Consider the following 23701-nt stretch of genomic DNA (forward strand, 5'->3'; position numbering starts at 1 on the left):
TTGTTATACTGCTGATTTCAATACTTTGTATAAAAAGTTTATATATGCAACATTTTGGGGATTCTATCATGAAATAAGAGCACTTCCTTGCTGTCTGAAGTAAATCCAATCAACAAATCAGCAATTCTGAATGTAGCCTATTTTCTGCTGTACTGCCTTTATTATTTAATAATATGTACTATCAAAGATGGTGGAGAGCCAAGAAGATAAACTTGAATAACTGCCCAACTAAAATGCGTGTGTGGTTCTTTTTTTAATGTTCACTTATTTTTGAGAGAGAAAGAGACAGAGACAGAGTGAGAGCAGGGGAGGGGCAGAGAGCAAGGGAGACACAGAATCTGAAGCAGGCTCCAGCTCTAAGCTGTGAGCACAGAGCATGACATGGGGCTCGAACTCACAAACTGTGAGATTATGACCAGAGCTGAAGTCAGGCACTTAATCGACTCAGCCACCCAGGCACCCCAAAAATGTGTGCTCACTTAGAGGTAACTTAAACTATGCCAGCTCATAACACTTTTTAAAGCCTCAAGGATTTTTACTCTGCTCACAAATATACAGTACCTACAATCGCATCAGCACCTAAAAGAACTATAATACTAAAACAGTCTTACTGTCAATTTTTAAAAACTACCTTAACTTGCCATTCTCACAGTCTGACTTTTAAGCTCCAATCATCTGGACCCATCTCAATTTACATTCACATATGTTTAAAGGAGTATACCAAGTCTTCAATATTGATGAAATGCAATTTTATCTCCCATTTTCTTACAATTTACATAGCATAACTATTTCTTGGCATTTTCCCTTCTCTGGCTTTCCTTTTAAGGCTTTATTTGTTGAACAGTATAGACTAAAAATTAAAATAAAGTTGGACTTTCTCCCCTATTCATATGATCTTGTAAGTTTTCAAATCATACAATCAGAATAAAACAGCCATATAGAGCAACTGCCGTGGGAGGAAAAAGCAAATTTTCAAGATAACTTATTCTGGAAATGTTGGCATTTTGAAAGTGCTTACAATAGTAAAATTTAGAACAGTGATTTCACAACTTTTCCCCCGGTGTGACACTCATGATGGAGTAACAAACTCCTGTATAATAGCCCTATAGACATTTCCTTGAACATGAATCCCTAGATTCTTAAACAATTTCTTTGGGATAGACACTTCTAAGTGTAAGTTTCAGGACACAGAATATGCACACTAAAAATTTTAAACATTTTGCCAAAGTGCATTTTCAGACACAATGTCAATCTATACTTTCACCAACACTGTGAGAATGCCAATATTTAACCAATCGCCAAATATCTGTCTACTTGATTTGTTTAAAAAAAAAGAAAAAAGGTAGTATTCCATTGTTATTCTCTATAGCAATACTACATTTATAACCCAAAAAAGTGAGTACTTTGTTTTTTAAAAGAAATCTTTCTATCATTCAACTATTAACCCTGATTTTCAATGTTACTATACATCACAACCACTTACAAAGCTTTTATTTAAGCTCATGCTGTAGTCCCTGTTCCAAATTTAACCATCTCTGGAGAGAAACCAAAGGAATCCTCACTTTTAAAGAGCTCCAAAAGTGATGCCAATATATCATCAGGATTAGCAATAGGCAATCTATGTATATAATAATAAGTCCTGCATATTCCACACTGGAAATTGTCAAAAATTAAGAAATTATTCTTAATATACTCTTCTATTAAAACTTAAAGATCAAAATAATGACATATAGCTTTAGCAGAAAACTCATTAGGATATAAGTCCAATGGGTTGTCATGGTTACTCAGTTATTTTAGAAAATGAGAATTAATCATTATACTTAACTATGTGTTGCTGACATAAAAATACATCTAATATTTTTAAAACACTACTATAGTATATCACAGTGAAACCAAATTTGTCAGTAATGTCAGCCTGTGCTGACTGCCCTTAAAATCCAGACTAAAAGCAGTGTTTATCAGATATGGTATTTGTGAAATGCTTTTTAGTCCAGGCATATCTTGGATTGGCAAATCTGATGTTACTTTAAGTCATTTTAAATCTAAATATTGCCAAAAAAGAATACCTTTTTTTTTTCCTTCAAAAGACTAGCTAGGATCATTTATCTAACTAATGAGTTACACATTATCTTAGTTCTACAAAGTGTAGACACAGTAGTCGAGAGTATCACTTTAAAACAAAACATACTCTGGAATTAGAATTTGACTGTTAACTTACTATCTGTGGGCAAACTAATTAACCTGTCTGGACTTCTGTTTTCATACTTAGGAATTGTGAAACTTACAGAGTTGTAATCTAGCTCCACAGGTAACATGCTAAAACTATTCTCTCTCCTTCATTACTGGGGTGGTACTTAACGAGAGGATATTTGGCAATACCTGGAGATATTTTTGGTTGCCACAAGTGGGGGGAAGGTAGGAAGGGGGAGGGAGTGGGCTACATAGATCTAGGCAGAGATGCTGATAAACACCCTGCATTGCACAAGACAACCCCACCCCTAGCCCAGGAATTCTCCATCCCCAAATGTCAATAATGTTAAGAGAAGCCTTGCTTTGATGAATACGTAAGAATGATTTGTAGTTGTTGACACAAAAGCTACCTGTATAGTACGGTACAACTAGAGTGGTGTTAAATTTATTCATTCAAAAAATATTCACTGAGCATATGCTATGGTGAAGCACTAGGCCAGGTTTCACTTTAAAGTAGGTCTTTAGTCTTAAAATGACTTGGAATTTTTCTCTCCCAATCTTATTTTCATCAATCAGCTTAAAATTTTCTTGTCCTTAAAACAACCAATCACTGACACTAAATGCACTTGTACAAAGAGAAACATTTAACAGTTGTTCATCATTTGCTTCCTAAATAAAAGTTACAGAATCATTATTTCAAGATTTCATGATTTATAAGAAACTGGAAGATTATCTAAACAGAGTATATAAGACTTACTCTTCTGAGAAAATGCCTTCATTAGTGTTATAAAATACACCAGTTTGCATGCACACAAAGTACTCTCCCCTTTAAGATGACAATGTTATTATACATATTACATACCTTATGTAGCAAAACTGTTATACACAGTTGTTTTGGTTTGGCCTCCTAACATAGTAAGAAGTAATAGGAAAATACTAGCACAAAGATAAGAAATGACAGAGGAACCCAATCAAGTAGAACACCACAAAAATTATTTATCAGGCTAAAATATTTTAGAAAATAATGTAGGCAGCAGGATACAAAGAATATTTCTTAAAACTGAAGAAGGTACTAAATTAGGTGTCTAACAATTTTGGGAGCTAACAGATTTAAACAGAATAAAGTGAAAAACCAGGTAATTCACCTTAGGGAGGAATCGGCATGAAAATGTAACTTTCGGTGATACTTAACTATACATAACTAAATTCATTTTTCAAGTTTTCTTTTTTCTTACTAGGTGTTCAGACTAAGTCATTAAGGAATTCTCTGGGTTATAACAAAAACAGACAAGTAAAACTTTGATTTCTAAAACCTAAAATTTAAGGCCAATGTAATCTACATTTTCAAAGAGAACCATAATTTCCAGTCTAGGATACTTAAGCATTCACTGGGGAAACATTTAAGCCAAACACTATTAAGAGGGCAAAAGGGAAGCATGAAAAATAGAGATGGGAATGAATAAAAACAAAGTAAAAACAGGAAATACTCTTACCACTCTCCAAATGTAGCCATCTACTAATATAAGAAAATAACTCATTTAAATAATTCATACATGTGTATAAATTACATGTGTAGTTTTTAAGTAGCTTCTTCAACATAAGAGATTTTACATTAAAAATAGTCAATACACAATGTCCCTAGCTCTAGAAATGGAAATTGTGCCCTGCTAAAGCCAGGTTCAATCTAGCTTTAGGTCTAATTCCCTAGTGTTAACTTCTACTTCATCCCAAATAAGAAAATAAGAAACCACACATAATGTGGTTCTTTGTAAATTCTTTTTAAAAAAGAACAAAACAAACCATTAATGTTTCAAAATATCTTTAATGCTATCATTTCAACTCAAATGAGAAAAAAAAAACCTCATTTCAGTTTCAAGACTACTTCTATAAAATTAATTCAAATGACGAAACTAATCAGAACTTTCATAAAATGACCTTCATTAATCAACATCAGAGGTAAATTAAGACAATAAAGGCATTATATCATATTTATCTTTCATTACAATTACTGCAATTCTAAAAAGTGCATGTAAGTTTAAACGTCTAGATGCAACAGCTGTCACAGCTTCTGTATATCTATAACTTAAAATCCTTAATCCTAAATAACTTAGAAATCAAATGCACTTGGACCAAAAGTAAACAGTAATTCAATGCCAGTGGACAAAGAGTTAAAGAATTAATCTTCCTCAAGAGGAAGCGGGGGGGAAGTTCAGTTCTAGAAAAGAGAAATAATCTATTTTAAAATGATCAACTCTGGTTCAGATTATACAGAAGTACTATAAAAGATGAATATTAAAGATTAAATTGAGGCAAAAATAAAGTCATTTGACATGTGTGTTTGCTTTACCAACATTATTATGTAATATGTTGTATGCAAGCACACAGGTATAAACAGACTTACATTGTGCTCCAAAATTATTAAAGATGATATAATTCAATTATATTTATATTCAGTCACAGAAAATTAGAGAAATATAAGGAACATATTCTAGGTCATCCAAAAGGAGAGGGAGGGAGAAGAATTACGTCATTAGTGTTCATTAATAGAAAATAGTAATAAATAATAAAGGTCTTTGTGCTTAGAGAAGGCTCCTTCAAAAAGAACTGCAAATAGGTGAATGAAGGCAGATTTTAAAACTTAGAAAACACGGATAACCAAGGAATATGGGCTCCTTCTCTTATCCTCATAAAATAATCTGGACATTTAGCCAGCAGATAATGCATGTATATCCTGTTTCTAACTCCTTCAAGCATTCTAAAACATTTAAAATAAGATGAATGACCATCTTCCTCCTTCCTCTACAATCTCTTTTTCTGGTCTGTCCCATAAATTTTTTATCACTCTCACACCCACAACCCATTCGTGATTCTTTCCTTCAGCTGATAACCTCGACCTCACTTTGAAGTAAGTAAAAGGTCATTTGGTTGGAAGTTTGCCATCAGAGGAAAGGATGTATCCAGTCCATTCTATCCACAATGAATCCAACCAACTCAGGGTTTGGATCTTGACATTTCATACAACCTCAAAAAAAAAAGGTGTTAAGTTTGATTCTATTTTCTCTCTTTACAGCACTTTTCTTGTCCCACTGTCACAGCTCTGCTATGAACCCTTCCCTCGCACATAATATGTCAAGCCTGTTAGACTCTAGATACCATCTCCTTTCCTTTATCATCAAGATTCTGCCAAGAGTAATCAATATTTGCTGTCACTATTTCCTCACTATCCAATCTCTCCTTGACAGACTACAATCTGACATCTTGCTACCATTAGTCCACTAAAATTAAGCCTAAGTGACAATTCTTAGTCACTTTTTATAGTCATTATCCTAATTGACCTCTGTGACATTTGATTCTACTTTATTATTCTTCTCCTCCACTTTCTCTTCTTTTTCTTCCTACTATCTACCTCCTCACCAGACTGCTACTCTTTCTCTAGCAGGCCTATCTTGCCTGCTAACATTTCCTAGCATTACACATACTATCAAGATGAGTTCACATACAGAAGCAGTTTTTAAACTACTGGGTCTCAGGACTCCTCCACAAACTCTTAAATAACACAGTTGAGGACCCCAAGAGCTTTTATTTATGTGGGCTACAACTATCGATATTTACTATTCTAGAAGTTAAAACTAAAAAGGTTTTGAGACACTAGAATATACAAGTCATCAGAGTGATGATGTCATCCTGTGTCATTACAGACTAGAAAATTTCACTGTAAATTCATGAGAAAATGAAAGTTAAAAAGCCAAATACATCTTAGCATTATTATAAAAATTGTTATTTTTAAAACGATAAAATAACCTTAGAAAAGGCAAATAACGTCTTAGCATTACTATAAAAATTTTTTTGACCTTCGGAACCCTCTGAGTCTTAAGAGACACCCCCCAAGCCCCTCCCCTGCCTAGGAATCCTATGATCACTCAAGCCTTTAACACCTGTGCCAAAAATTCCTCTAAGTCTTCATCTCTAACCTGAGCTCCAGATAGTTCCTATTGCCTAACTGAAGTACCATCTTCATTTGGTCAATTCACAGATATTCAAACTCACTATTGTCCAGAATTTAATTCATTACCCTCTATGCCAAATCTATGTATCTTCCTTCTGTGTTGTCTACCTTTATCAAAGACACTAATATTCACCTAAAGCCAGGTACCTAAATAACCCTAGGCTCCTCTCTTTCCTTCTTTATCCTCATTCAGTCATCAAACCCTACTGATTCTATTTTTATAGTCTAGTAGAATCTGAGAGCCTGTTAGAAATGCAAATCCCACTCCGGACCTAAAGACTTAAGGAACCACTGATAATTCACTTGCAACACTAAAATTTGAGAAGCATAAGCCTGGGAGGTGATAAAATCAATAACCAAAGTTAGAAAACCTGAAGGAGAAGGAAGAACCCAAAAGGTAAACTTGAGAACACTTTAATTAGCACCCTGACCACTTGAAGTTTTTCCTACTATTAAACCGTGGGGGTTAGCAGTTTCGTAAAGATGGCAGTATCCCATAACCAACTGATCTTCCCAACTTAGGTTTCGCCTTCCTCCTAACTCTATCCACTCCACTGCTACCTGAGGGAGCCTTCCTCATCTCTACTTTGCCATTTGTTTTTCCTGCTTAAATGGCTCTCCATTATCTAGACAAAAGTCCAGATTGCTCACTATAAAGTACAAGGGCTTTCAAACCCTCATTCCTACCAATCTTTCACCATCTTGCATATCCTACCTATACCAGAAGTCTGCAAACCAGGTGAATTACACAGGCAGTTTGTTATGGTTTTTAAGCTTCTCGGGTGATCTAAAGTGCAGCTCGGGTTGAGAATCACTGCCCCATGTCTTGAACAAAACTATCTGCCATGCTTCCATGCAAATCCAAAAAGTCTCTCTGCCTGCCTTCTTCTCATACTTTGCCCTTGTGTTCTGAGATGAATTCAAAGCCTTTCTAACAACTCAACCACCATCTCTTCTTTAAAGGAAGACTTCTCTTTTTTCCCCTCTTCTCCTCTGCAGGCAGATAGAATTAGGGGTTCTTGCTCTTTGCTCCCACAGTACTTTGTACTTCTTCTATCTATTATAGCATTATCTACACTATTTATGAGGCAGTCTGTTCTACTAGACAACAACCTCATGTGAAGACTGGGATTGTACCGTATTTATCTTTTATATTCTCTGTGCTTGTACACAGAGGTTAGAAGATAATAGATATGTAATAAATGCTTACTGAAAACAGCAAATTTTGGAGGCTTATTGAATTGACCTTAGAATGACGTAAAAAAAAAAAATAATAAAGCACAAACAAGACAAATACCTTCCTGCCTATGAAGGCATTAACAAAGAGAAAGATCTCTTTGTTCTAAATTCTACATTTAGTAATAAAAAGAAAATCCATGTATGAAGTAATTCACATATGAACTGAAATGAAATTCAGTTGAAGTAGATTCAAATCAGCCTAACAGTGAATATCAGATGCTTTCAGTTTTAATAGTAAATGGATAGAAAACAGAAGGTTCTGGGTGTCTGAAAAGAGTATTGGGTAGGAGGAAAAAGCCCAACTGAAGAAGCAAAAGCTCAAGATATGCATTAATATGCATAAATAAAATATGGAAATAAGGGACAGGAAGAAGGGCTGACAAATTGAGGGCAGGGTGGAGTAGAGGTGGGTGACAGAGAACTGCTAATTTTTTTTTAAATAAACTGTTAGTACTAATTGTTCATTAAACCAAAACTATTATTTAAGAAAATGTAATGGATGAAGAGATGGATTATCAAAAGAATAAAATGACATCAGGAGACAATAAAATACTACATAAACTTTACTACTAGGTGTACCAGGAAAAAAAAAGTAGTACTTCCACCCTACAATCGTTTACTCCCAACAACTTCACTTAAAGACCTACAAATATCGATATTCCGAAGTGTGTAAAATTTCATCCCAAGGACATTCATTAATTAAAGTATCTTCATATGGAAATAAAATCTGTAAACCATTTTCTAGATAAGTAGCTTCCTAAATGAGAAGACAAAAAAAGTGCTTCTTCAAATCTTAGAAAAAGTATAAGATTTAGACCTTTCCACAATCCTATGCCACTTGACTTAACCATTAATTTGTAAAAATTCCAGATATAGAACACAGAACAGCAAAAGTTCTAAAATTCTAAGATTCTCCATTGCTGCCCCAAATGTCAAATTTTCTATACAAATTATATTAAGTATATGCAATGGTTAGCCAAACTGTAGTTCACTGTAAATTACACTATGGTCTTAAAAGAAAAAAAAAATTTTTTAACTAAAAATACAGCCAAAAGTGATCTTGGAATTCTTTAAAGGGAAGTGGTACTTTCTTATAGATGGATTCTTTTGAAAGAATTAAAATACTCTGTCTTATATCTGGAGCATGAGTACCTATAAAGAATATAGAAATATATAACTATTATAGGTGATCTAACTTTTACTAAGTTTTGCTATTAAAAAAAGCTCTCAAAAACATCAGATGTGGTGAAGAGAAAAAGGGAACTATCTAAAACTATTTTATTACCTTTCATAATGTAACAGCCTATGAAAGGAAAGACATGTGAAATTACTAAATAGACCAAAATCTGGAAATATCAAGAAATGTTCCAAAGTCCAGGAGATATAAAGTGAAAACATTCTTGATAAAGTTTTCTGAAAAGCTGTACTCTCACTAAATCTAAACCTACACTTTATAAGGACTTAATGTAAGTGTGCTAATTTGAGAACAAACTAAACTGTGATAATCTGGTGCTACAGGGGCTACTAACGCTTACCTCAAGGGAACCTACTGCAGATAAAGTCCCGTCACTTGCACAGTCCTTTCAGCTGCCTGCCAGTTGTCTCTGTGGAAGGGAAAGCCTGATGAGTGAAAACCCTATGCCACACTCCTCTGGAGTGTCAGGGTGCCTGCACAGAACTGCACAAAACTGTCTACCTAGAGATTCCTAGATGTTTTCAGTAACAGAGGACTTAAAAAAAAGATGCCACCTTAGATATTCTCTTTCCACGGAACACCAAAACTCTTAAGAGTTGCTAAACAATGCTAACGACCTACTGGTATTATCAAGGGGATATATCTACACTAACCCAAGCAGAAAAAAGACTAAAATGGATCAAAGAGAAATTAAGTTAACAATGAAGGGAAAACACAAACACACACACACACACACACAAACGCGCGCATTGAAAATAACAGAATGCTAGCTATAATCTGAACAGAGGCTGTATCCACAAAAAAAGATGTTGTAGTATCAGGAAGTGAATGCTAAAAAACAAAGAATTTCCTATCTACATATGTGAGAAAGATGCTATCAAGCATATTATGCTCATCGTTAACTATACCATGGATCTAAATGCCTACTTAAAAATCCCATATATTTTCTTAGTGGGGTCAGTAAGTGGATGGGAAGGGAGAGGATTTTCCAGGTAGTTTTAAATATGAAAAGTGAAAAACAACAGCATGAAATTCCACAAGAAATTTCAAAAAGAGAAAAAATATGTGTATCTACATCTCAGCAAATAAACCCTTCCTCAAAACCACGCTAAGAGGGGAATATAACAAAAAACAGTAGAAAAGTCTGGAACATAGTTCAAAAACCACTTTCATCTACTAGAATTATGGTCAGTAACTGTCTTCCATTAAGAATACTTATAACACTAATGTACAAGTTCAGCTACATAACCAAAGAAACGGTATTTTCTTTCTAATGCCAAACAGTCTTCAGTCTGAATACTGTGCTTCCCAAGGCAGAACAAAAATGCTCCTATCAGAAACTTTAGCATTAATGTTTATAAATTTAAGGATTGGGAGGGTGGGGAACTATTAAAAGAAAAAAGGTGATTCCAGCTTTTACTTTAATAGCAACATATTTTAAATGAAGTTACTTACCTCAGATTCTTTGTCACTTAAAGATCCCAAGCTTCCAAAACTGTGATTAGAACTTTCATTATTTGTTGAGGCCTGTTAAAGATTTTTAAAAAGGTAAAAATTAGAGGAGTCATTTCAAGTGAAACATACTAGGTAAACTATCTTCATAAGTGAAAGTAAAGTATGATTTAAGCAAGGAAGTTAAATGAAGCAAGAATAAGAAATATCAACTTCTTAACACTATAAATATCATGGAAAGTTTTATCAAGTCAATAAAGATCTGTATTTCAGGAACTGACTTGTTTTAGCTGACTTTTTAGAATACCAAATTCAGGAGCAAAGGCACTGGGCTATTACTAGGATAACAAGATCCCTAAAATTACTACCTGACATATAAAAACTGACACTTCCTTTAAAAAAAGAAAAGTATTGTATGTGCTTCTTAATTTCCTTCACAATCTTATCAAATTCCATCATATACCATCCACACCCCTTTGCCTTTCTTTATACTAATAAACTAGACAATCCCTGTTTTTTTGGGTTTGTTTTGGTTTAGTCTTTAAAGAAAATTTTTTCCCATCTTTACCATTTTAATTGTTTCACCCAAGAGTTTCTACACTTCCTTTATAATATCTTTTTAAGTTTACTTATTTATTTTGAGAGACTGGGGGAGGGTCAGAGAGAGAGGGACAGAGAATCCCAAGCAGGCTCCATGCTGTCAGCACACAGACCAATCCAAGTCTCGATCCCACAAACCATGAGATCATGACCTGAGCCAAAGTCGGACACTTAAATGACTGAGCTAGCCAGGCACCTCTCCTTTATATTTTTAAAATTCTTAAATGTTTATTTGTTTTTGAAAGAGAGAGAGAGAGAGAGCAGAAGAGTGGCAGAGAGAGAGAAAAAGACACAGAATCCAAAACAGGCTCCAGGCTCTGAGTTCTCAGCACAGAGCCCGACTGGGGAATCAGACTCAAACCACAAGATCATGACCTGAGCCAAAGTGGGATGCTCAACCAACTGAGCCACCCTGGTGCCCCTCCTTTATAGTATTTTTAAACAGTGACAAAGAGAAGTGAGCCACCCTTTCATAGGATAACATTTGTTATGTTTCCAAAATGTTTCTATGATGTTCATTATTTTGTACACTTTTCTGGACCATCAACATTAAATCAGTGTCTTCCAGGAGTGTTTAGATCAGAGGATGACAGGCGATGGCATATTTATCAAAGATGATGGATGCATGAATGACCTACATGTAGAGGCAGGCCGGCTGATATCCCTGTTTTCCTGCAATCTGTTAAGAGTAGGAGCTAATCCTACCGTTAAAGGGTTGGAAGTTGGCCTACAATTACCCTTAGGCTAACTTCTAAACTGAGGACTCCTGAGTCATTGCGTACATGTCTAGTACTATGCTGGACAATGTAAAGGCTGTTTTCAACACAAACCAGCAGTCAAACTGATTAAGATTCAGGCACTATTTGGAGAAAGGTATAATATAATTAGAGCAGGATTATTAAACACCATAAACAGCCATTAGGAAGTGATAAATTAGATTCAGGGACAATGGAGGCTGTACCAATGTTTTTGAATATCCCCAAATCCTCAGATAAAAATATAAACCCGAAACCCATAGACAACATTTACAACAAAACTGGCTGACAAGGAATCTCCATGAATTCCCCCAAAATAGATGGTGGGGACAAATCACCAATAACCACAGGAACTACATCATAGGAGAGGAAGCAAAAGGAAAGAGTGACAGATCTGAGAAAAGAGACTCTGAAAACAGCAATTTAAGTACTAGGGCTATCATGGGAAGGGTTTCTGTCCTTTCAAATTGAGATTAAGTATGGAAGGCCCATGGTGAAACCTGAAGTTGGAGCAATCTGGCCTCTAGCTACGAACTCGTAACACATCTCTCATAAGGATGCAATGAGGATAAACTACTGGGTGCAGAATCAAAACTGAGCATAAAAGGTACAATGAAAATAAAGGAAAGAGAATATTCAGATAAAAGCGAGGAAGAGAGCAAAGCTTGAAATTTCAGAAAGCAAATGCCACACTTTTGAAGAGTGCCCAAAAACAATAGCAGAGGGAGCCCTGTAAGAAAAGCCATTCTAAACCACGAAAAAGTAAACAACAGAAAATGATGTAGGCCAATCCCATGAAGTTATAATAAGAAAACAAAAGAAGAAAATACAGGATAACATTCTGATAATAAAACCATACCAGAAACACATACCCTCAAAAGAGGTGAGAACTGTAACCTACTATTTCAAAATTAGCTAAAAAAAAGTTACAAAAATGACTCCAAGACATGAAAGAACATAAATCTGATTTCAAAAAACTGAGATTTAAGGTTAATAGAACTCAGGAAAGCATCAGAAATAAGAAAAAAAAAGTTTCAGAAATGAAGATTAAGCCTAAACGAACCTAAGAGAAAATACATACATACATGTAATGCTTTAGGAGAACTAGAGGGTAAAAAGGAGAAACATTTCTGAAATTCAAATGAAGGGATAAAAAGGACTTCAGGAAGGCAACAACTAATGAAGCAATAAAAAAATCAACATTCAGGTAAAATAAGTCCTTAAAGAACACAACCATAAGAAAATAAATACTAAAAAGTATAATTCAAGAAAATCTCCTTGAAAATTAAAAATAAATTTGAAACTACCAACTGAAAAGCACACTGTACACCTGAGAATAACAACCCAGAAAGCCAATATCAAATTTTTTTCCTAAGGAAACACTATATGCTGCCCCCCCAAAAAAAGAGTAACATATTTAAGATATTTAAGAAAATATAAATGAAGTGTTTTGTATTCAGAAATATGGATTCTTGGGGCACTTGGGTGGCTAGCCAGTTAAGTGTCTGATTCTTGATTTCGGCTCAGGTCATGATCTCACAGTTGATGAGCTCTGTGATGGCAGTGCAGAGCCTGCTTGGGATTTTCTCTCTCTCTGCCCCTCCCCTGCTCATGCTCGCTCACTCGCGCTCTCTCTCTCAAAATAAATAAACTTACATTTTTTCACTGATTTTTGTAATACATAGAAGGCACAGATAAACTGTTACCAAAATGCCAGAAATCAATACTGCTCCCAAGAGCCCTACAAATAAATCTAGAGAACAAGTATTAGATAACCAAAATGAACAGAGCTTCAACCTAAGAACTAATGGCAAACAACAACATTTACTTGTTGATAAAGATTAAATGAGAAGTACAAGGAAGAGACATAAAATATAATGGCTAAAGCATGCAAAATTGTTAATAATAAAATATTTTAAAAATAGGAGATGGAAGAGGATACAAAGCACAAGCAAAAATGTTAACTGTTTTTGGTAATCACTGGTCCTTATTATAGTACAACTATTGTTATTTTGAGACTGTTGTGTGTAAGATATGGAAAGGGATAAATAATTATGTGACCTTCTATCACCTGCTTTATGTCCTTGAGAACTAAAACTTTTAGTACAGAAGAAAGCAGATAGAGATGTAAGTAAAAACCTTGTAAGTTCTGATTTGAATTGGAAATATAAATATAAATTCACAAGGTATTTTTCCCATTTAAAACAAACAATAAAAAATATATAACAGAGATTCGGTGACAAGTAATAGAGTATCTCATCATACCAACATTCCTATAGTAACTATATATTCTGGAAAAAAATAAAACACAACTCCTTGAAGGTATCTGAGCAACCAAAAAAAGGCAGAATCTGGATAGAAGATAACATCTGGAAGAAAGGAATAGAAACTGGGTTTCCTATTTCTACAGCTTTCACCTGAAGCAAGATCCTAGTCTGAGGAGCACAGAACAGCTGGAACTTGGATCAGAATATGCAGTCTTACCGGCTTGAAAAACCAGGGTTTGGAGCTACTGCAACAGCTGGAAAGTGAGAGAGCATATGCTAGAAAAGAAATAATCACAAAAACAGAATCCCATATTCTACATATTAACTCTACCCATGTGTACAGCTAGTCACTAATATATACATGGGTGAAACAGACTCTGAGCTGTCTAAATAAGACTACAACAGTCAGCCACTATCTCCTGTAGGAAAATACAGGACTGGAGTTTAGTCCAACCAAAGTAATTGCTTGTTAATACAAATAATGACCAAAAAAAAAAAAAAATCAACTTTCTCCAGAAGACACCAAATCCCAGTCACTATAATGTATCATTCACAGTGTGAAAGATACAAAATTTCTAAACATACAAAGAAACAAAAAAATGTGACACATACTCAAGAGAAAAGACAATCAATAGACAGCAACGATAACCCAGATATTGAAATTGGCAACAATTTCAAAGTAGCTACTGTAAGTATGCTCAAGATGACAAAGGAAAATATGTTTGTAATAAATGATGAAATTGGAAATTTCAGCAGAGAAATATAAAAAAGAACCAAATGCAAATTCCATAACTGAAAAATTCACTTTCTAAAATAAAAAATTCAATAGATAGGCTTAATAGCAAAATGGAGGGGCACCTGGGTAGCTCAGTCAGTTAAGGGTCTGCCTTCAGCTCAGGTCATGACCTCACGGTTCATGAGTTTGAGCCCTGCGTCGGACTCAGTGCTGACAGCTCAGAGCCTGGAGCCTGCTTCAGATTCTGTGTGTCCCTCCCTCTCTGCACCTCTCCTGCTCACCTTCGTCTGCCTTTCTCTCTCAAAAATAAATACACATTTTAAAAAATAGCAGAATGGATAAAGTACTGAAGAGCTAAAAAAAAAAAAAATTAAACTATATAGAGAAAAAAATATTAAAAAACAGTTGCCTGTTGGACACTGAAGCAGTCTAACAAAAATTTATTTGGAGTCACAGGAGAAAAAAAGGAGCAGAAAAAATATCTGAAGAATAGCCAGGAAATTCCAAAATTTGGTTAAAGACATAAATTTACAGATTGTAGCAGCTAACTGATTTCACCAAACAGAAATACAAAGAAAACCATAACTATGTACATTACAGTCAAACTGCTGAAAACCAAAACTAAAGAACAATATCTTACCACAATAAGAGATCACCTCACACCTGTTAAGAATGGCTATTATCAAAAAGACAAGAAATAACATGTTGGTGAAGATGTGGAGAAAACGGAACCCTTGGCCACTGTTGGTGGGTATGTAAACCAGTACAGCCATTATGGAAAATAGTATGGAGTAGGCTGACTCAGTCAATGGAGCATGCAGCTCAAGATCTCGGGGTCAAGAGTTCAAACCCCACGCTGGGTATAGAGATTACTTAAATAAACTTAAAAAAAAAAAAAGACAAATATGGAGGTTCCTCAAAAATATTAAAAAATACAATTACCAGGGGCACCTAGGTGGCTCAGTAGGTTAAAGCTCACAACTCTTAATTTTGGCTCAGATCATGATCTTACAGTTCCTGGGAATGAGCCCCATGTCAGGCTCCACAATGACAACACGAGGCATGATTGGGATTCTCTCTCTTCTTCTCTCTCTGCCCTTCCCCTGATCTCCCATCTACCCGCTCACACTCTCTCTCTCAAAATAAATAAATAAATGATCCAGCAACTCCACTTCTGGGTATTAATCCAAAGAAAATCAAACACTAATGAAAAAAGTTATCTGATCAGCAAAACTAAAAGGCAACCAACAGAATGGGAGAAGGTATTTGTAAATGACATATGATAAAGGGTTAGTTTCCAAAATCCATAAAAAACTTATCAACTTCAACACCCCAAAAAACAATCTAGTGAAGAAATGGGAGAAAGTTGTGAATAGACACTTTTCTAAAGAAGATATCCAGATGGCTAACAGACACATGAAAGGAGCTCATGCTCATCATCATCATCATCATCATCATCATCATGGAAACACCAAACAAAATCATAATGAGATACAACCTCACACCTGTCAGAATGGCTAACATTAACAATGCAGCCAACAACAGATGTTGGCGAGGATGGAGAGAAAGAGGAACCCTTTTGCACTGCTGGTGGGAATGCAAATCGGTGCAGCCATTCCAGAAAACAGTATGGAGGTTCCTCAAAAAATTAAAAATAGAGCTACTCTATGACCCAGCAACTGCACTACTAGATATTTACTCAAAGGATACAGTTATGCTGTTTTGAAGGGGCAAATGCACCCCAATGTTTACAGCAGCAATTCTGACAACAGCCAAAGTATGTAAAGAGCCCAAATGTCCATCAACTGATGAATGGATAAAGATGTGGCATATATATATATATACAATGGAATATTACTCGGTGATCAAAAAGAACGAAATCTTGCCATTTCCAACAACTTTAATGGAACTAGAGTGAATTATGCTAATGTATTACTTGTCAGAGAAAGAAATATCATATGACTTCACTCATGTATGGAATTTAAGATACAAAACAGATGAATATAAGGGAAAGGAAGCAAAACGTGTAAAAACAGGGAGATAAACAATAAGAGACTCTTAAATACACAGAATAAACTGAGGGTTGCTGGAGGGGTGCTGGGTGGGGGAATGGGCAAGAGGCATGAAGGAGGACATTTGTTGGAATTAGCACTGGATGTACATATAAATGATGAATCACTAAATTCTATTCCTGAAATCATGTTAACAAACTTGAATTAAAAAAAAAAAGTAGTGTACTGATGAGCTCTGGGTGTTGTATCAAAGTGTTAAATCATCAAACTGTACACCTGAAACTAATATTACACTGGATGCTAGCTGGAATTTGAATTAAAACTTTGGTTAAAAAAAAATTATCTGCATCCCATGTGCACTACAGCATTATTTATAACTGCTAAGCCATAGAAGCAACCTAAGTGTCCATCAATGTATAGCTAGATAAAGAAAATGTGCTATACATATATACAGAGGAATATACTCAGTCATTAGAAAAAAAAGTGGGGAAGGAATTCTTGCCATTTGCAACAACTTGGATGGACCCTTCAGGGCATATGCTAAGTGAAAGAAGTCAAAGAAAGACCAAGGTTATGATCTCACTTATATGTGGAATTTTAAAAAATAAATTTAAAAAATAACCAAAAAAAAAAACCCCTAAAACCTAAGCACACAGACACAGAGAATAGATTAATGGTTGCCAGAGGCAAGGAATGGGAGTAAGTGAAATGGACAAAACAAGTCAAAAGATACAAACTTCCATTTATAAAATAAATGATGGGATGTACAGTATGGGGACTATACTTAATAATACTGTATTATGTATTTGAGAAATGCTAACAGATTAAATCTTAAAAGTTCTCATCACAAGAAAATTATAACTGTATGGTGATATTTTCACTAGATTTACTGCAGTGATCACTTTGTAATACATACAAATATGAAATTATTATGTTGTATGCATGAAAATAATGTTATATGTCAATTACACCTCAATAAAAAATTAATCCACTAAAAATTTTTAATTGAAAAAAATCTTGTGGTGCCTGACTGGCTCAGTTGGTATAGTATGTGATTCTTGATTTCAGAGTTGTGAGTTTGAGCCCCATATTAAGATGTAGAGATTACTTAAAAATAAAATCCTTATACTCCACAGATAGAAGACTATAGACTTTTCTCTTAAAAAACACCATCTCAAGATATAAGACCAATAGATATGAAGAATCGAAAATCTCTCAGAAAAATGACCCAGCCATGTCATCCTACTACAAAACTTATTGGTCAATAAATCCTCCCTACTCACACAAAGCTTCCAATTAAGTGTTTCAGTGCCTGGGGCACCTGGGTGGCTCAGCTGGTTAAGCATCCAACTTGGCTCATGATCTCGCAGTTCATGAGTCCCAGCCCTGTGTCAAGCCCTGTGTCGAGCCCCATGTCAGGCTCTGTGTTGACAGCTCTGAGCATGGAACCTGCTTTGGATTCTATGTCTCCTCCCCCTCTCTCTGCCCCTCCACTGCTCACACTGTCTCTTTCTCTCTCAAAAATAAACAATAGAATAAAATAAGTGTTTCAGTATCTAACACATGTACATGAACAAAGCCCAGTATCACCACATATCTGAAGAAATACAAACAAAAAAATGTTTTAAATTGGTAAGAAATAAAGACAACAAAAGTAGCAGAAAAAAACTTCATGCAAAAATAAAACCACTATTAAATATCCTAGACTAGCAAACTAAAAAAACAAAAAAAAACAAAAAACAAACTCCTGGCAAAAGAAAATACAATAGCTAAAATGAAAGAAAAAAAACGGATGGTTTCAAAGATAAAGCTGAAGAAATCTTTCCAGAAAGAGACCAAAAAGTTCAAAGAAAAAAGAATACTAGAGAATCCATCTGAGAGGTCCTGGTCCAAATGATGGGAGTTCCAGAAAAAAGGACAAGAAAATCAAGGAGCTGAAACTATCAAAGAAATATTTCAATAAATTTTTCTAGAACTGGAAAATATGAGTTTCTGCACTGAAGGACACACTTATTACCAAGCTCCTGGCTCAAGGAAGATCCATACCAAGACATATTATATTAAAGTAATGCCAGGGATTATGTTAAATGCCAGGGACTACAGAAAAGATTCTTAAAGCTTTTAGGGGGAAATAAACAGGTTACCTACAAAGGGTCAGGAATCAGAATGGCACTGGAATGCTCAGCAGTAACATTGGAAGCTAGGAGGCAACAGAACAATGCCTTCAAAATTCTAATAAAATGATTTCCAACCTAGAATTCTACGTGCAGACAAACCAAAGTGAAGAAGAGAATATGCAAGGTCTCAAAAATCTGACTATCATTTACCTTTCCTCAGGAAATAACTAGAGAATCTGTTCCACCAAAACAAAGGAATAAACCAAGAAAGAGGAAGAGATGGCATAACGAAAGCAGAGCTCAAACACAGGACAGACACAAATGGAATTCCCATGAATGGTCAAGAAAGTAGATTCCAGGATGACAGGCATCCATCCAGGAGAAAGAGAAAGCAACTATCCTACATTACAAGAGAACTACAGAATTCCGGGGTGAATGTCTAAATATAAAAAAAAATAATAATAAAAACTTGTATTTGAAAATAATGAGAGATTTGCACGCCTCTGCTAAAGAGTATTTGGATGCTTCCACTGAATACTAAAAAACTAAAGACATAAATCAACTATTAATCCAGTGAAAACAGGGTTGCACAAAAGAAGAAATGTAATCATGGAGCCTTCACATCTTTGAATAAAATTTAGTCATAATGTAAATAATGAAATCACAATCAACCCCAAAACTGCAGTACTGTCTATCTAAATTAGGATGGAGTCTGGGAAATGTATTTTTATAAAGGTAGTAGGTTGGGTCATTTAAAAGAATTAACACCTCATTTTCTATAGTAGGAAGCCAGGAGACACGCCTGGTGGGTTCAGTATGTTAAGAGTCCAACTCTTGATTCCCACTCAGGTCATGATCATACCATTTGTGAGATGGAGCCCCGCACTGGGTTCTGCACTGTCAGAGGGGAGCCTGCTTGGGATTCTCTCTGCCCCTCCCCTGACTCGTGCTTGCTCTCCCTCTCTCAAAATAGGTAAATAAACTTAAAAACAAAAAAGAAAGTAATAAACACCTAAAACAGAAAAAGACAAAGAACCTATATTTACTATATAATCTTACTTAGAAATGCAAATAAAACAAAGCATGCAATAAAAAGCTGTAAGATAAGGATTACTTCTATGAAGAATGAATATAAGGTTGGAAGAACAGGACATAGTTCTACTACTTTTCATTATAGGCCTGATAGAACAATTTGGCTTTTGAGACTCTGACCATGGATTATGTGTCTTTTTCTTTTTGGTTTGTAGGAAATCTTCACATAATTCTCAGTATGAATCCTCTATGACTTGCCTCTTCATTCATCTTATTGGTGTCATTTGAACATAGTTAAATTTATTAAATGTTTTCACTTTATGGTTAGTGCCTTTTGTGGCACATTTATGAAATCTGTCATTATTCTAATTAAATCTTTACTGTTTTATCTTTCATATTTAGATCTGCAAGTCACCTATTACTGATTTTTGTAGAATGGCAAGAATTGAGGGTCAAGAACCATTTTCCCCCATATGGAATATGGATATTTAACTGATCCACCATCTATTATAAAGACTATCCCTTTCCCCAGTGCACTGTGGTATTATCATATATCAAGTTACTGTATAAATAGGTCTACTGCTGGACTCCATTCTGTTCCATTGGTCTATTTTTCTTTTCCTGTGCTAATATCACAGTGACTTAATTCCACTCCTTGATATATACCTAAAAAAACTGAAAAAAAAAAAAAAAAAACCCTCTACCAATGTATTCAAAGCAGTTGTACCAGTGTGAATTCAAAGATTATTCACATAAAAAAATAGAAACAACGCAAATATCTAACAACTGATGAACGGATAAACAAAATGTGATACACCAATACAATGGAATCTTTAGTCATAAAAAGGAATGAAGTACTAATATATACCATACTATTCATCAACTGTGAAAACATTATGCTAGGTGAAAAAACTACACACAAATGGTACATATTGTATGTTTCCATTTATAGAAAATGTTCAGAATAGCCAAGTCCACCGAGGCAGAAAGTAGACACAAAATGGCACACTTGTATGAATCTATTTGTACAAAATGTTCAGAAGAGGCAAACCAATAGAGACAGATAACAAACTAATGGTTGCCAGGGGCTAAGTGTAGGATAGGAGAGCAGGAAAATGCGGAACTGCTGCTAGCGTGTATGGGGTTTCTGGAATTAGACGTGAGGATAGCTGCACAATTTAGTGATATACTGAAAACCCCTGAAATGTACACTTTAAATGTACCATACACTGTATGGTATCTGAATTATATCTCAATACAAAAAAGATTTTATAAATGTTTCAAATTGTTGAGACAAAGGAACACAGGAGGAAGAAAGCTTGGTAAAACGTAGTACATGATCACTTATACTCTCAGATACACAGTTATGTACACATGGCAAGCACACACTCAGGCTTTCGAAGCCTTCAAAACAGATTTGGGTGGAGGGCATACACTTATGGAACATTTTTTAAAATATGAAAACAACACAGGCACATGGAAATAAATTTCATTACAGAAATATAATTTTCTCCCTCTCACACCAGTCCCAATACTGAGGCAACCATTTTTTTAAAAACTGTTTAAAAACAGTTTTTTAATGTTTTTATTTATTTCTGAGAGAGAGAGAGAGAGAGAGAGAGAAAGAGAGAGAGAGAGCGAGACAGCAGGGGAGGGTCAGAGAGAGAGGGAGACACAGAATCAGAAACAGGCTCCAGGCTCTGAGCTGGCCGTCAACACAGAGCCCGTCGTGGGCTCGAACCCACGAACCGTGAGATCATGACCTGAGCCGAAGTCGGACGCTTAACCAACTGAGCCACCCAGGCGCCCCTAAAAACTGTTTTTAATGCAATTTTTGAATAAGCAATACGAACAGGTTACTTTACTTTCTTTCTTATTATCTTTCTAGAGGTATATTTCTACAACAAATTAGACATACAAACTTGGTTCCTTCCTTCTCAAACAAAAAATAACATCATGCAGACTGCCCTGCACTTCTTTCTTTTCTCTTGACAGAGACTGAGAAATTCCAAATCAACACATAATAAATTCTTCATTCCTTTTTTCCTTTGCTAATTTCTTTTTTTCAAACAAGGGCAGAGTATTCTACTCTATGTACTCTATTTTGAGAAGTCCTTTATTGACTCTGCCATGAATAATGAAGAATTTAGTTCACTGGCACCACAGCTTCTCCTTTTTCCTGATATGTTTGTATTGTACTTTTTATATTTTTCAAATGGTTACCTTAGCCTTAAATATACACATTTTTTAAGTTTTTTAAGCCATGTATAACTACTCACTATATAAAATAAGAAAATAAATCTTTACATTTAGCTCCTTTCCCTGACATGACAGCCACACAATAACTTTTACATCAGTACATTTTATAATGTTTACCTTTACCTTCTATTTGTAATCCTAAAACAGAGTCACAAACTCATGCCACAAGGATCTGGGGACAAGTAAAATAAGCAGCTGAAGCAGGCCTGGGCTAAGATAAAAGAAGTGGAACATGATGGAATAAAAGTTCTCTCTCTCTCTCCAGTCATTTTTTGCTATTAGCTGTGAACATTGAATTAGTGAATGCTGAATCATCGCCACTTGGGAAAATACAGTTAGGATCCTACAAACTTCTCATCATTTTTTGTTAATCAATTAATACATATTCTTGTTTTGTATCAAAGTGTGTTCCTGTTTTAAGATACCTTATTTAATACATATTGTTGATTCATTCACACTGAATTCACAGCCAACACTACTATAACTCATGCTTAAACAAAGTTTACATAACACACGTATTTTCTCCCTAGGGCACAAAACAGCCTTCTTGTGCCTAGAACACTAGATAGCAACTCAGCAATACTACCCTTGTGGGCCATTTTAAACAGCAAAATTACCAATAAAAAGCACAAAAAAGTGGAAAACATGGCACTAAGTAAACTGTGAAAAGAACACTTGTTTAAAGTATGAGAGCTGAAACAGAGTGTTGCTTTGTTCAGCCTCAGGCGGCTCAAATCTTCCAACACCGCACATGCACAGTTCCTTGAATGACTAGCAAAAGCTATCTGAGTTTTGATTTTCAAGTTACAAATAAATTTTAGCAAGTAGGTGAATTTACAATTACAAAATCCTCATATAAAGACTATTGTATATGTATTATCTATCAAATCATAGATTATATTGTGCAAATTGCAAATCCTCTATAGCCTGCTGTTATATAAGTGAATGAATTTTCAAAGAATTTAAAATTTAAAAGAATTAAAATCTTTTGCTATAATTACACTTTAATAGATTCATCATGTATTTTTAGAACTGTATGATATATAAAAGTTTCTAACTGTTAAATCTTCCTTATGGATATTAGTCCTAAAAGTATCTATCTTTGTAATATTCAGGCTTTTGTTTCTGAAGAAAGAAATAAGTACTGAGGGGCCTAGTACTATTGCTAATGCTAGAAATAGAGCAGTAGAAAAAAAAAAAGACTTAACTCCAAGGGCTTATGGAGTTTACACTGTACAAGAAAGGAAACACGATAAACAAATATTTGGTACTTTAATTCAGTATAAGGAACCACGAAGTACTTCTACAGAAATTAGGTAGAAAAAGGGGCAGAGTGAGATATAGCTATCTTCTTACACGGAGAGGACAGAGAAAGCCTCTTTGAAGAGGTGACACTTGAGCAAACATCTGAATGAAGTATGGGAGAAGTATGTTTGAGACAAGTGGGAAATATAACAATGTGGTTACAGTCGAACGGCTGTTAGCTGAATAGGGTATTTAGTCTAAAGTTAGATCAGAAAGTCTTATTACAGCATGATGAAGACATTTAATTTTATTTTAAACGTGACCTGAAGTCTCCAAGTTGGGGAGAAACTGATCTCAAATTTGTATTTAATTCTTTTTCTCTATGGTTACCTGAAATATCTTCCTTCCAGTTATTTCCAATCTTTGTCATTTTTGAGAAATGCTTCTTATCAATAGCCTATAGATGGAGTCTCATTTGTTGCAATAATATATACTTGGCTTTATTCCTTCCATATTATGTAATACTTTAAAGTAGAATTTTTTGTTTCTTTTTTCTCTCTCTCTCACTTTTATTGGCTTATTTCTTTTTATTTCAC

The 23701-nt window shown here is 34.9% G+C and overlaps 1 protein-coding gene across 1 annotated transcript in view; it reads right to left on the reverse strand.

Annotated features, from left to right (window-relative positions):
• Positions 1-23701, reverse strand: part of TLK1 (tousled like kinase 1) — a 144329-nt gene that overhangs the window by 71510 nt on the left and 49118 nt on the right. The window contains exon 3 of the mRNA XM_039220476.1: positions 10086-10157. Coding sequence (XP_039076407.1) covers positions 10086-10157 — 72 coding nt within the window. The remainder of the gene's footprint in view (positions 1-10085; positions 10158-23701) is intronic.

This window comes from Hyaena hyaena, unplaced genomic scaffold (genome assembly GCF_003009895.1).
Source record: "Hyaena hyaena isolate Hyena2069 unplaced genomic scaffold, ASM300989v1 scaffold_894, whole genome shotgun sequence".
Taxonomy (NCBI): domain Eukaryota; kingdom Metazoa; phylum Chordata; class Mammalia; order Carnivora; family Hyaenidae; genus Hyaena; species Hyaena hyaena.